Source organism: Uloborus diversus, chromosome 1 (assembly GCF_026930045.1).
Source record: "Uloborus diversus isolate 005 chromosome 1, Udiv.v.3.1, whole genome shotgun sequence".
Taxonomy (NCBI): domain Eukaryota; kingdom Metazoa; phylum Arthropoda; class Arachnida; order Araneae; family Uloboridae; genus Uloborus; species Uloborus diversus.
Genome location: NC_072731.1, coordinates 27,468,280 through 27,482,859, shown reverse-complemented (window position 1 = coordinate 27,482,859; position 14,580 = coordinate 27,468,280). Strand labels below are relative to the sequence as shown.

The following is a 14,580-nucleotide window of genomic DNA, read 5'->3' as shown; positions in this document are numbered from 1 at the left end:
ACACACGCACCTATATATGCATATGATTCATTTAAAAATAAGTAACAAATTAAAGTAGATAGCAGTGATTAAATTTCTATAATTAAACAAACAGATTTGGGTCGCTTCAATCAAAAAGCTAGAGAGAATATTTAGAGCAAGGATCTCCAACCTAAGACCCGCAGGCCAGATCTGGAGAGCAAAAAGATTTCGTTTGGCCCTGAGAAACTTACAAATTGTGGAAAAAATCTTTAAAATTTAATAATTTATTTCCTTTTATGCCTTTTAAGAGAAAATTAGGCCCAGAAATTCTTAAAAACCATCCCTGAGAGCTTAGTCAAAAAAAAAAAAAAAAAAAAAAAACAGTTAGGGGGCAGGGGCTAGCATTAATAGACCATCTTAACGGTAATATTGTTCAATTGTTGACTCACCTTGCCTCCAAAAACTTACAAAATGGCCCTTGAGTATAGGTAGGAGATCCCTGTTTTAAAGCATTGATTAAAAAGGCTTGTTTACTCAGGTCCCCGCCAAGCCTGATCGGCGCCGTCGTGCAAATGTCTTTTGAGCGCCTTTAAGCAGTGGCGTTTGAGGAAAATGTAGTTAACACCTGGAGTGAGGTTTTGCAGACAAATAATTATGATGTGGAAAAAATACGTTTGGCATTTAATTTATTTAAAAAGCAATGAGTAAATATATAAATTTAGACTATTAGTATATGTTTTTATACTTCATGTCTCGAAGTTATTTCGAGTTCAGTAGCTCCTCTGATATTCTAATGCGTTTTGGAAAAAGAAAATATTCTAAATATCAAAGCTCTAAACATCTCTCTAATCTCTAATATTAATCAAACATTTTGCCTGTCAAAACATGATGACAAGATTCTGTATTTGTATCCAAATTGAAGTATAAAGGATGTTCCACCTTAACATCTAAAACTGAAATTTCTTTCGGTAAAAACCGTTAAAAAGGAAATGTACGGAATCGTTTACAATGCAATGGATTTAATATCTGAAAGAAATTCATTGTCCAAAGCTCTTTTAGAAAGGGGATGGGGAATTGAGTAACTATGGTCAAGTCGTTACTCCTGAAATTAAAACGTTTACTTAAATTGTTGTCAACAATACATAAATATTACGCACAAGTAAAAAAAAAAGCAAGTTGGCTTATCATATTTTTTCATGCATGATAATATGAAGCAGCCTCGAATTGCCTCGAACAATAGTTAAAAATTACAAAAACACATATTGCACAAAATTATAATTTAACGTATTCACCACAAGAACTAAAATGGGGAAACACTAATTTCTTGTGCCTCATATGCTAATATGAGTGCTATAGACATAACCAAATAGCATTCAGGGCTCCACATTAGGAAGAAAATGCTAATATATGCATTAAGTAGTATCACATATTTTCAGGGATTTAGTGCTTTTAAATAGCATGTTTGGACACAACAAGGCAATAATTTTTCTTTTTAGATAGGCGGCGAGACAGATAGCTAGTTTTAAGGAGCAGTATAGTTTCACCATAAGAAAAAGTGAAAAATTCAATTTTATATTTTTGGTTGGAGAGATATCTCTCATTTGGAGCATTTTTGAATGGTAGATCTTGCCGCCTTTTTGACTCTGGCGCCGTCGTGTGCTGCACAACCTTGCACATGTTGACGGCGCGGCCCTGTGCTTACTTTGAAAACAACTGTTTGCTTTGTTTAGAACTGAATTTATTTTGGTTAATTTCATGGATATTTTTTGTGCTTAGATGTGAAACAGTAAGTTAAGTATTGAGAATTTTAATTTTTGAATGAATTAATAATTTAGAAGTTGAGAATTATTATTTTCATTTTAAAGTATGTTAAGTACTACAGTCACAATCTGGATGCCACACAACTTTTGAAATAGGGTGAGTCATTTTGCTGGAGAAATGGTATTTTTGCCAGGACAACAACAAAAACAGGAAAAAACCTTATAAAAACCAAAAAAATTGGCTGTATTTTTAAAATGTACCACAGAACAGTATACTTTTATACATAATCCGATTGAGACTTAAATCAAAAGACAATTCTGTAAAATATAAAAGTACATTAATCCATATTATGAGCATGCATAATTTTATTTAAAATCTTTTTTATTTGTTAATGTAATTTGAACAAAATTCAATAATACGGAAAGTTTCTTTGGGTCTAAGACCTGTAGTGTGACTCATATGTAATATGCAATGTTTTCAAGTGATTATTAGTTTTAATTTTTTTACAGCATGAAAAACTTTTTGGGCATGTAAAGTGAATACAATACATTAGTTTTACACCAAGAAAATAAGTGAAAAACTTGTAAAACAAACCTTTATCAAAAAAATATTTTGTGAGGCCTTTTTAGATTTTTTTTTTTGGGGGGGGGGGGCGGTACTCCCTTGAGTGTCCCAACTTGCTACAAATACAAAAGTGACGACCAGCAACAGGCTCTGGGCCCAGCTAGACTGGTCCTAGTCAATTTACAATCCCCAGTGAAGATCAATGGCCCTCTTAAAACTGTCTACTCCTTTGCTCATTACCACCTCTTCCGGTAAGCTGTTCCAAGGTTCCACTACCCTGCTAAAATAATAATTTTTCCTAATATCCATGTTAGCCTGAGATTTAAATAGCTTAAAACAATGACCCCTTGTCCTGTTTTCAGTGCTAAACTTTAGCCCCGTAACATCTCTCGTTTTAATAAATTTAAACAGCTGAATCATGTCCCCTCGGTCTCTTCTTTGCTCAAGACTGTACATTTTTAGCCTTCTAAGCCTGGAATCATAATCTAAGTGGGAAAGTCCACTTATTAGCCTTGTAGCCCGCCTTTGAACCCTTTCCAATACATTAATGTCTTTCTTAAGATGAGGAGACCAAAACTGAACAGCATACTCCAAATGGGGTCTTACCAAACTTCTATATAAGAGCAGAAGAACTTCTTTAGATTTATTTGAAATAGATCTATTGATAAACCCAAGCATCTTATTGGTTTTGTTGCTAGCAATGCTGCACTGTTGGCTAAACTTTAAATCCTGACTTATTAAGACCCCCAGATCAGTAACTTTGTCTGCGCGACTAATGACTGAACCTTGCAAATAATAACTTGTACACTTATTTCCACGCCCTAAATGTAGCACTTGACATTTCCCAAAATTAACAGCCATACCCCATTTATCAGCCCACTCCGTAATATGATCTAGATCCTCTTGCAGCTGATTTGCTTGTTCTTCATTTTCTACAGTCCCCAAAACTTTGACATCATGAGCAAAACAATTCATATTCCCAGAAATATTTTTGTGAATATTGTTCATAAAGACAATGAACAAAACAGGCCCTAACACTGATCCTTGAGGAACCCCGCTTAAGACCTCACTCCAATTAGAATAATTTCCCCTTACAACTACTCTTTGTTTCCTTCCGGTCAGCCAATTTTTTACCCAAATGAAAGTTTTCCCTCCTATTCCTATATCAGCTAATTTGCTAAGTAGAGCAACATGCGGTACCTTATCGAAAGCTTTTTGAAAATCAATGTAAACAACATCTACAGGCTTCTTATTGTCCAAAGCCAAATGTTCATGCTTTTGAACTAAACACTTCCCTAACCCTTCAGAAAAAAAATTAATGGTGAATACAATGCTGTTTTCTCTATCAAATTTTAATAATTGCTATGTAACTGCCGAAAACTGAATAACAGTCGAGGGTGCAATATCAAGGGGGGGGGGGGGGAGTGATGGGGGAAAATGATGGTCATATTTATTTTCAAGGGCTTATTTTACATGAAAATGATCAAAAAGGGTGTGAGAAGCATTTTAAAGGGGTATTTTTTGATGTGCCGTGTAATGGGTACCTGGTTATTGAATATAGGTATAAAAATTTTAAATGCTAAAAAACTCCACCCAAAAATGTTTCTGAAAACATGGTTACAACTTTCTTTAGTTCTGAATCATGCAAATAACAAGGATTAAAAGCAATTTTAACAAGACTTAGTTTGAAGTGGCAAAAAGGTACCCAGGTACCCGGTCGTTGATGCTAGGGTTAACTATGATGAAACACTGAAAAGGATTTTTTTTAGAATTATGCTCACATGGCTCACTGTGGACTAGGCTTCTTCTACATACAAAGCACTAATAAATGGAAAATTGCAATTTTCGGATTTACGTCAGTCTGGCTCTGAGGTACAGAATTGAGACTTATATTTTTCCTTAACATTTAGTTGGTAATTAAAACAATTTAAAATTATCTAACAAATTTGACAAAGGTTAGGAATAAATACATCAAAAAACATAAAATATGTTTGATGTACAGAATTCAATTGAATATGAATCAGCTTGAATCATTTTATGTGTAATTTTCATACAATAGAATACCTTTATAACGCCAACCTGTATAACGCAATTCTCTATAAACTGCACAACTTTTCAGAAGTAAACAATAAGTTTTGAGTTTAAAAAATCCTTCTGTTTTGCCTTGCAAACATAAAAATTGTTAGGAAAATTTAATTTTGAATCAGTTTTTCATCTTTTCATCTTAATTCAAAGTTTTTAAATGAAAATTAGCATTCACAGAAAAATGAAAATACCAGATGGTTCTTGAAAATGCAGCTGTTATGCAAACCAAAAAGTTAGCAGAAGTGCAGGATATTTCACTTTTTTTGAAATAAAGAAACACATACTGCAGATAAAACTCAATTTGAAGTGCTAATATATAGATGTATTTTGAATATTAGTTTAAAAATTTGTGAAATGACCTATATAACGCCAAAACCTGTATAATGCAAAAACTCTGGTCCCAAGGTGTGCGTTATAATGGTCTTCTACTGTAAACAAATTAATAAATTAATATGAGTTTTACTTTTTTTCTTTCATTTTTCTATTAAACATTAATCAGTTTTTCTTCAAATTTCTATTATTCTGACAGCATGAGAATCACTGTTAAAAACTAATAAAAAGATAAAAATTTGTTATTTAATAGTTATTACAGTGGCGGATCCACAGGGGGGGCGATTGCCCCTCCCAACAGACTTCGTGGTTTTTTTTTACTATTAGGTTCCATACCAAAATAAATCGTTTTTGTTTGAACACTTTCTGAAGAATAATCTAATTTTTTTCAAATTCAAAATTTATACATTAAATTTTTTTCATTTATGCTCAAAATTTAAATGATAAATGTTAAAAATTGAAAGCGTATTTCCTTCTCAGCGTTTTTTTTTATATCGTTCGAAGGTGTAATCATTCCTGCATATTTATAACTGGTGCCATACATACGTTTTATTTTTGCTCCAGGGCGCGGGGGGGGGGGGGGGGTATTACATATTCCCTTAATTTGCAGTTTTTTAGTTGATTGATATGAAAATACGGGTTTTTTTTCTCCTTTATCTATTTGATAAATTTAATTATTTTATATATAAATGTGAGTTGATGAAGTCAGTAGCATTGCTACGGTGGCGCGGATGGGTTTGCCCCAAGTGGCACCTGAAATTGATCTTCAACTTTTTTTGAAAAATTTAAATGCTTCAATTCTAAAAAAAATTCCCCAACATTTCAATTTATATTAAAAATTATTTTGCAGGGCGGGGCTAAGCCGGGTGACACCCCCTAGAGTGTGACACTAAAATGAATATGAGAAATTTCGATGTTTCAATTCTGAACTGTATTTCCAACATGAAAAAAAAAAAAAAATTTTCTATCAAACATATTGGTCTCACTAGAAGGGCATTTGAGGCGGCTGGTACTCATATGGAGTGGGGCGGGGGGGGGGGGGGCGGAGACACCCAAAACACATGTAAGAGATGATAATGTAAATACCAACGGAAAAATGTAAATACCAACAGAAATTCGCATATGTTTTATAATCTCTCAAATGCATTGGTATCGATACGAGGGAAACGTTTATTTGGGATGATATCCCTCTCGGGGGGGGGGGGGACACAATTTCGTTTTGTTTATGAATATTGTATGAACTTCGTTTCTTTCATCGAACATTGAATAAGGTTTTATTTCGCCTTCGGTTGATGGGGAGGGGTGAGGGGTGATAGCCCAGATTACCACCCCGGTTGACATCCAAGTTTGCTACGCCACTGATTAAGTGTAATTTAACAATGCTGTAACAGAATATGGTTTTTTAACAGATCAATTTTCTTTTAATTGTTAAAAGATCTTTTCTGTCTCTTTTATTTCGCATTTCCTAGTAAAATCTTATTCAAACAAAAGTAAACTACACTTAAAACGTTTTATTTTGATCCTAAATTTATTTTAATACTGGTTAAATAGTGGAAAATTATGTTTTGTATTACGAAAATTAACCACTTTATTTGCTTCTGGTTCTATCATATAAGCAATTTTTGTTACAAGATTTATTTCGATATATCTTTATTTAAACTTTTGTTTCGCGTTTTTTACTGCCGCTATTTGTAGTTATAGTGAACTTTGGTAGTTGCTTGTTTTCATTTTTTCTGCAATCATTAGACATTATTTTTATTCAAAAATGTATTACCGAGGAGATTCATAGAAATGCCTCATAAATCCATGTCATATCGATCTCTGAAAATCCCACGTTACATTAGAATGGTATTTTCTTTCAGTCCATAATAGGATGAGAGAAAATATATAAAAAATGCCGATAAAAGGGAATGTATTTCCTTTATTTGTAAGACTCAATTTAAAAGCTCATGAATGATCTTCGCAACGAAATAGCTTTTGTGCGTCCGATACTTTTGAGCGCATGTGAGAACGGATGGGATGGAATCATAGGCGGCTCGTGGGAGCAACTCTCCTTTTCAAAAACAAAGGGGCACTGCCCCTACCGTTTTTCTAACTTCAAAGTTATAGATCGACTGGAAAATGCTGGTGCTGATCGATTCACGTGTTTAAAGAAAGAAGAATTGACTTAATAAGGGTACTTTAAATGTTTGTCACGTTTTTTGATGAAGATTAAATTGGAGCTTTGAATCGAAAGAAGGAAGTCTACTGTTGATATTTTTCTCGAAATTTCAGGTCGTGTCCCTAGGTTTTTTTTTTTTTTTGAGACGATCATTTAACCAACAACAAAAATACCATAGCCCAATTTTATAAAATTTAAAATAAAATAATAAATAAATAAATAAGGGCGCTGCCCACATCCCCCCTCCCGTGACTTCTCTGACCCCTCCCCCCCCCAAATTTTTTATGGACCAATCGCCCATGGATAAAATCGCCCCTCCCCAAAACAGGCCTCTGGATCCGCCACTGAGTTATTATTTGTTTAAACCAAAGACTGAGTTATTTTAATGTCGTTAATTCTCTGCTGCCTTATGTTCTGCATTCAACGTATTAATTAAAATAGCACTATAGTAAAAAAGCACAAACTTAATATTTAGATTACTGTTTCAATGATGCAACGTAATTTTCATATTAGAGATAAACTAAAAAAGTGGCTAGCTGCAGCCGATCCCCATAAATAACACACATCTATTTTTGCCACAGTAGCAAAAAGTATTTTAGCCAGGACGGTTTTTACAGGTGTTTTTGCAACTTTGGCAAAAACATGCCAACCCTATTTTGAAAAATGAAATTCTGAAAATGAAATTTCAAATTCAAAAGGAAATTAAAGGTCTATCAACTAGAAATACTTTAATCTAATAAACCATTTGAGTATGTTTTATCATTTCCATAATTTTAGTCATAGGAAATATTATACAGGTTATAAGAGAAGGATATTGTCCTTACTTGAGCGATTTCAGCTTCACAAAAACATTGACTACTTTGTAGTGCAATTTAAATTTTCATACAACTACAGCAAAAACAGAACGCCACCATCTGGAAGTATAGTAGACAAGAATACAATTAGAATCCATGTTTTAACATGTGTAACCGAAGAGCTTGTAAACTAGTTGCTTGATAATCACAGTGATGGCATTTGTATTGTTTACCATCAGTATGAAGTTTCGAGTGCAGTTTAAGATTAATTTTTTGGCTTGTACGATACCCACAAATATCACAAACAAAGGGCTTTTCTTCAGTATGGAGCAGTTCATGTTTTTGGAGCCACTTTTGACGGTTGAAATTCCTCCCACAAAAACGGCAAGCATACACCTGCAGTACTTTTTCACTGTGCCGGTTCTTTGATAAACTTTTCAATAGTAGAACGTTTCGTTTTCTTTGACCTAAAAAAACGAACAAATGCATAAAATGTAAACTAACTTTGCGAAAAAGTAACTTTGTGCAAAGAAATAATTAAGTAAAACTATATTGAAAAAGTTAAATGTTTTCTTTTTAAGTTTATCGTTTTTAATTTTAAAAGTAAAGTTACCATTTACTGTCAGAACTGAACATTCAAGCCGTATTGCTACCAGTCCTTTCTCACATATCCAGAATATGCCAGAAAGGACGAATAGTCATGCTGACCAGATAATGTAAAGCTAGAACATGATTGTAAGTACTTTAGTAAGAATTAAGTGATGAAAATTAGACTAACGGCTTGCTAATAACACTCATAAAGATAAAAAGTGTTTTTTTGCATTGCTAATTTGCAGAATTAGTTACTATTAGTTGACTATTGTAGACGAGAATGGGATATTAAATCATTAGGAAGAGGCTATTGCTGATATTTTTAATCACTTCTTACCAAATGTTTTTAACAGAAACTGTTTCAACAGCTGATACAAAAGTTTCAATATTTTTTTTTCAAAAATTTCATCAAGATGCAACTGTACACATGAACCATTTGTTTTGGCAGAACAAGGAAAGGTTACAAATATAGGGGACTAGTGCATCAAAAAATAGCGGGTCAAAAGAGGTGTGAGGGAGAGTGGAGGTTAGGTTGGCAACGCCACTGAAGCTAACTGTTTTTTTATCTGAACAGTTGAATTTTGATGTCATTAGGTACAGTAGATTCGCTCCTTGAAATTCAAAGCTCCAATTTAATATTTATCACACAATAATATGAGAAAAAAAGAAAACATTTATTAAGATAATTACTCTTTCTTTAAACACGTGAAGTGATTAACACTATCATTTTTCGATTGACTGTTAATTTTGAACTTAGAAAAATGGATGGGCGCAGACTTTTTACTTTTAAAAGTGAGGAGGGAAGTTGCTCCCCGCCTGTACGATCTACTTGTGGTTACAAAAATGTACTGCACATTCATTTGCAAGGTATCAGGCAAACTTGCACTTTTACCACACATGCTGAAATTTTTCCCATCTGGCATTGTTATTGAAAATAGGACAAGCATTATGTACCAAAACAGTTGAAAGGTTCGAAATCTCAAAAATTTCAACCAAATTTCAACTATGATTTTTTCAGTACACCACATAACTTTGATGCAAAACTCATACTTTGCATCTAAGGAATCAAGGTATTTAAGGAACAATCAAAGATTTTCTTACCTTAGTTTATACAGTAAATTTGGCCACCTTAAACAGCAAAATTAAAATCAGTTCAACTGAATTCCCAATTCCCCTTAAACATGTACATACAAATCCTACATAATGATTGAAACATGATTAAGTACATATTTTTAAAATTGTAATCATGGGTGAAAGTAAAGTTTTTTCATGCTACTGACAAACAAATGTTACATTAGTAATTCATTAAACTGTTGTAAATCTGTTACTGTCCAAAAAACATGCAAAAATTACATTAATATATTACATGTAGTGTATATTACATATAGAGGTCAATCCCCTCCAGAATTCTTAGTTTAAAAGTATAATACAAGCAATCCTAATATGTCTGCGAAGACTGCAATGACCCCTCTCCCAGAAAGTAAATTCCGACTCTGAAAGAGGTAGTGATTCAAATTTATTTTTAAAATTATTCATAATAATAGAGGTATTAATATTAATAATAAAAACATTTATAATTAAAATGGGAACTCAAGTTGAAATTTTTGAAAATGATTTTTCAAGAATTTAACAAGATTTTTTTTAGAATTAGCAACTACCACATATATGGATTTAAAATGAAGTAATATCAAAAAAATATTTATAATATTTAAATCTACTGATACATTAAAAAAAAGTTGATCTTCTCCAGCACATCAGATGTATCATGAGAGCGTGTCCATGCTTACAAACCATCAAAGTAGAGAACATATTGCACTTTTTTTTTTTGACTAATGACACATTTAAAAAAATAAATAAATAAATACAAAATGACACCAATTTGTCTATTCATGATGGAAGATGTTCATCAATGTTTGCAGTAAGCAACATTTAGTTAAAAGTTCTTTTTAAAAGGCATTACTTGCAGACAAAGCATTTATATTTGCTTATTCAATTGCTTTACCTGTTAGTAATGTTTATTAGGTTAATACAACCACCCCATGGAAATTATATTGTTTAAGGCAATTCCTTTCTTTGCCTTCTCTTGCCTTTTTCCCAACTAATTTTCAAATTTTGAATATCTGAGCTGAAATTCAAGAGTCAGAACATAAAAAGAACATATACAGTCAACTAGAGGTAACTTAAAGCCTTATTACTTGAACATTCCTTTATCTCGAAGTTATCATTCGGTCCCAAACTCTTGAGAAGACTACAGGAGTTACCCATAACTTGAACTAACAATAACTGGAAAGATTTAGCTGGTCTAATGGGACTTTGAGTTATCAAAAGTTGACTGCATGTATTTTTTTTTCATAAAATCATGATGCTTAATAAAAGTTATATACTAAAAAAATGTTTTTTTTTTTAAATTTTTTTTAAATTTTATTTCAAGAAAAGACAGTAATCAAGAATTAACAAAAACTTCACTATTAAATTAGCATTATGTTCCTTTTCCAAGTAAAAAAAATCACATATTTCCAGATACATGAGTAATCATGTGCAGTTTCAAAGATTGTGCATATGCAGTAGTGTAGTTGCAGTGTTGGCATTTGAAAGGACGTTCTCCCGTATGAGTCTTCATGTGAACAGCCAAATTTGATTTCTGATTTGAACAATAATTACAGAAAGAACATTTGAATGGCTTTTCACCAGTGTGTATTCTTTCATGACCTTCCAGATGCAACTTTCTTTGAAATACTTTACCACATGTTCGACAGGTGTACTTCTGTCCTATAGGAATCTTTAAACTCTCCCTGCTTCCACCACAAGTTTTAAAGCTTGGGATTATTTTTGATCCAGAATATCCAAGACAGCCTAAAATAAAAATTAATTAAAATAGGTGCATTTATAATAGTAATAATAACAATAATTCAAATTATAATCCAAAAAATTAGTTTACAATTCAACGTACTGATGTAAATTTTAGACAGAATGCAACTAAATTGACGTTCAATAAGACAATTTTTACCATTCAAAATATTGCTGATTTATGAAATGTTCCTTACCATTAACAAAATACACATCATATCAAAAATCAATAAAATAATAACATTAAAAGTATTACTGTTGTGGGCAGTTAAGGGCAGTAACTGAAAATTTTTCAATTTTCATTTTTTTTGCATTTTTGTCATTTATTATAAGCTAGCTTGATTGTGCAAGTTTTCTTATCTGGTTTTTGTTGAAAAAAATAGCGTAAAAGAATGTCTAACTCCAACATTTCCTTATTGTTAGTATTAAATCTAAAACACATTTCTTCTAATAACTAGAAGACTTATTTCTGCAGATACTGGCATTTACCTGCCCATGGCAGAATACATAATTTGTATCTATTAGGGAGGACTTGATAATAACTTTTTTTTTCAAACAAATTATTTTTTTTTAAGTTTTTATTTTTAATCAGTGATATAACTACCCTTGTTATCAAAAACCTTTTGCCAAGTAGTGCAAAAATTTTCAATTGAGCAGAATATCCAGAGATGGCATTTTGCATGTTGGGCAAATTTTCAAGTTTTTTTGACAGATACAGATTGGAATAAAGGGAAATCAGATTATGCAATGTCAGGTTAGTATGGTGGGTAAAGCAGTTCACCAAAGCTCCTTAGTTTTTAAAGGGTTCACTTTGAGCAGTGTGCTCTTGGATGACCATGCTTCAGCATCAAGCCTTTTCTACTAATAATTGAGGAAATATTCTCCCCACAAATTGTACCATCTGATTCTCATTTCTTTCGATTGCTTCAACACTTCTTGTGAGACAAAAACTTAAAAATTTGGCTAGTATTCAAGATGTCATATTCAGAAATCAATTGGTTTTTATATATCCGGTATGAAAATTTACACACCAGATGGGAAAGAGCTGTTGATAATGAGAACAATTAACTAATGAGAACAAGTACATCATTGATAAAAAAATAAAAACTTTTAAAAATTCATTTGTTTAAAAAAAAAAGAGATTACTCTCTGGTTCCCTTAATATTATTCAGCAAACCTTTCCAGAATACATTTTTTAGTGGAGAGAATATATTTAGTGGATGTAATTGTCATTTTATACATATCTCTAGCATTATATGAAGACCAAACATGTAAATGATTTCAAATTTTGTAATGTTTTTAAAAGCCAAAAACAGCTGGGAACAAAATAACAGAAGTTATAAACCTATAAAATTTAACCTGTCTAAAAAAAAACCCAAACCTCCAAAAAATAAAAAACAAATTGTCAAAATTTTACTACTAGATGCCACAAAAGATTGCCTCCTACATTTTTTTCTATTTTTTCAACTTGATTCCACCTCCCCCCCCCCTCCACACAGAATGTTCTCCATTTTGAATTCTTGGCAAAAACGCGTCTTTTCCTATGGGATTGGGTCAGAGTTGAACTGTCCCTGTAGCCCTATTTGCCAGAGTCATCTCGGGCGTCTAAAACTGGTAAACTGCAAACATGGTAGGCGCAGGGGGCTTCGAGGTGCAATGCAATGCAATACACACACAGATTTTTGCAAGATCTGTATCTAGTCATCAGCTCTTTGTGGCAGCAAATTAAGGAAGTGATGGTAGCCACAGATCAGGTCTAATACCTGAATCTAGTGTTTAGAGTCATTAATGGTTATGGGCTGTTCCTTGGGGACAAAGGCCCTATCATGGGAGAGAATCCTTAAAACCATCCATGGTTTTAGAAACAGTGCATTTGCCCCATAGAGTACCCCCTCCCTCTAATTACATTCCTACCATTCAACATTCACTTAAATAATACAAATAATACTTCAACCAAAATAATGCAAAAAAAGAAAAAAAAAAATCACCGTAGAACATGATTAAAGGTTGCATTATGTTTAATGATAACTTTGGCTTACGCAGAAATGTATAGCATCTTTTAACGTCACAGTACATTACTGTAGCTTTTTAGAATTCAGTTTTAATGCCATTTGAAAGGCAACAGGCTTTAGAGTCCCTCAAGGGTAGAGACAGCACATTTGTGTTTATTGCTCTATAAAAATATTTAGGATTTTTAAGCACTTAAAGGGAAAAAAACAAAAAATCAGTCCTCTAAAGAGAGAGAGAGAGAGAGAGAAAAAAAAGACATACTAAAATGAGAGATAACATAAATAATATATCCTTAATACTTTCTGCAAGGTTTAACATAGGCATGAAAATATACAATTTATATTTAAAAAAAGGTGAAAATCTATTGGAATCAGAAATTCTCCATCAAAAAATATACCTCCTAGAAAATTGATGTTACAGGAGACCAAAAGTATTTCCTTTCGTGGTTGATATTTAAATGCCCTAAGTACTTTGAAGTAAGATGATCATATATTAATTAAACATACGTGTATTAATTTCAACACATAATAACATAAATTAATAAAAAAGAAAAAAAATGTATTTTTTTAAAGAATATAATGTCCTATTATGGTTTACTTGTTTTATTTTTACAATCAAATGTTGAAACTGCTGCTGTTTGAAAAAATGCAGGAATTTGCTTCTGTGGAATGTGCATTAATTTTTCTTATTATAAAACTGCAAAAATTGAATGAAAATCAATCTATGTTGAGCAAAAATTAAAAAGTGGAGGATTTTCATCTGTGTCAAAAGTGAAAATATGCATCGATCGATCATGGACAAAATTATCTGCAGATACTTGTTTTGCAACACAGACAAAATTTGTTGAAAAAATAATAATGTTATGTTAATAAAATAAATTGTGAATAAATTGAATGTTACTAGGAAATAATTTTATAGTTCCAAGGAACTTTTCCATCTTGAAAAAAGAGTTGGGCATGCCATGGTGTTAATGCTGTTTAAAATTGATAGAAATATAACTAATTTTATCCATACTAATATTATTTTTGAGCTTCCAATTCTTCCATCATCATCAAAAAAAAAAAAAACAGCAAAAAGTTGAAAGTTAAAATTCTATGGATTCTGGGGGGGGGGGGGGATAGGGAATAATTGACAATTCAGATCAAACTACTCAAGTATAGAAAGATTACATAATAGAAATTTAAAACACAAGTGAAAATTATTACTGTTACATCATATAACATTACTCATTCTTTTAAAATAGAAAAATAAGATTAGAAAAGGCATTTCTGTTAGTAATAGAGACATTTACATAAAACATGTGAAATCACAGTGCACATTCAACGTAGTTCGCATTACTGTTACACTGAAATTCAGCTCAGTTTATCACAATTACACGCATTTGTAATTGCTTTTTCATCACTGCTGAGTTTTAAAATACACTAACACAATTTATTATTATTAAAAATCTCAAAAGAAATATTAAATAGAAATGGT

The 14,580-nt window shown here is 32.1% G+C and overlaps 1 protein-coding gene across 1 annotated transcript in view; it reads right to left on the bottom strand.

The window, feature by feature from the left end:
• Positions 1-14,580, bottom strand: part of LOC129234328 (zinc finger protein 888-like) — a 42,759-nt gene that overhangs the window by 11,814 nt on the left and 16,365 nt on the right. Inside the window, exons 5-6 of the mRNA XM_054868321.1 lie at positions 10,909-11,100; positions 7,890-8,123 (exon numbers count right to left, since the gene is read on the bottom strand). Coding sequence (XP_054724296.1) covers positions 7,890-8,123; positions 10,909-11,100 — 426 coding nt within the window. The remainder of the gene's footprint in view (positions 1-7,889; positions 8,124-10,908; positions 11,101-14,580) is intronic.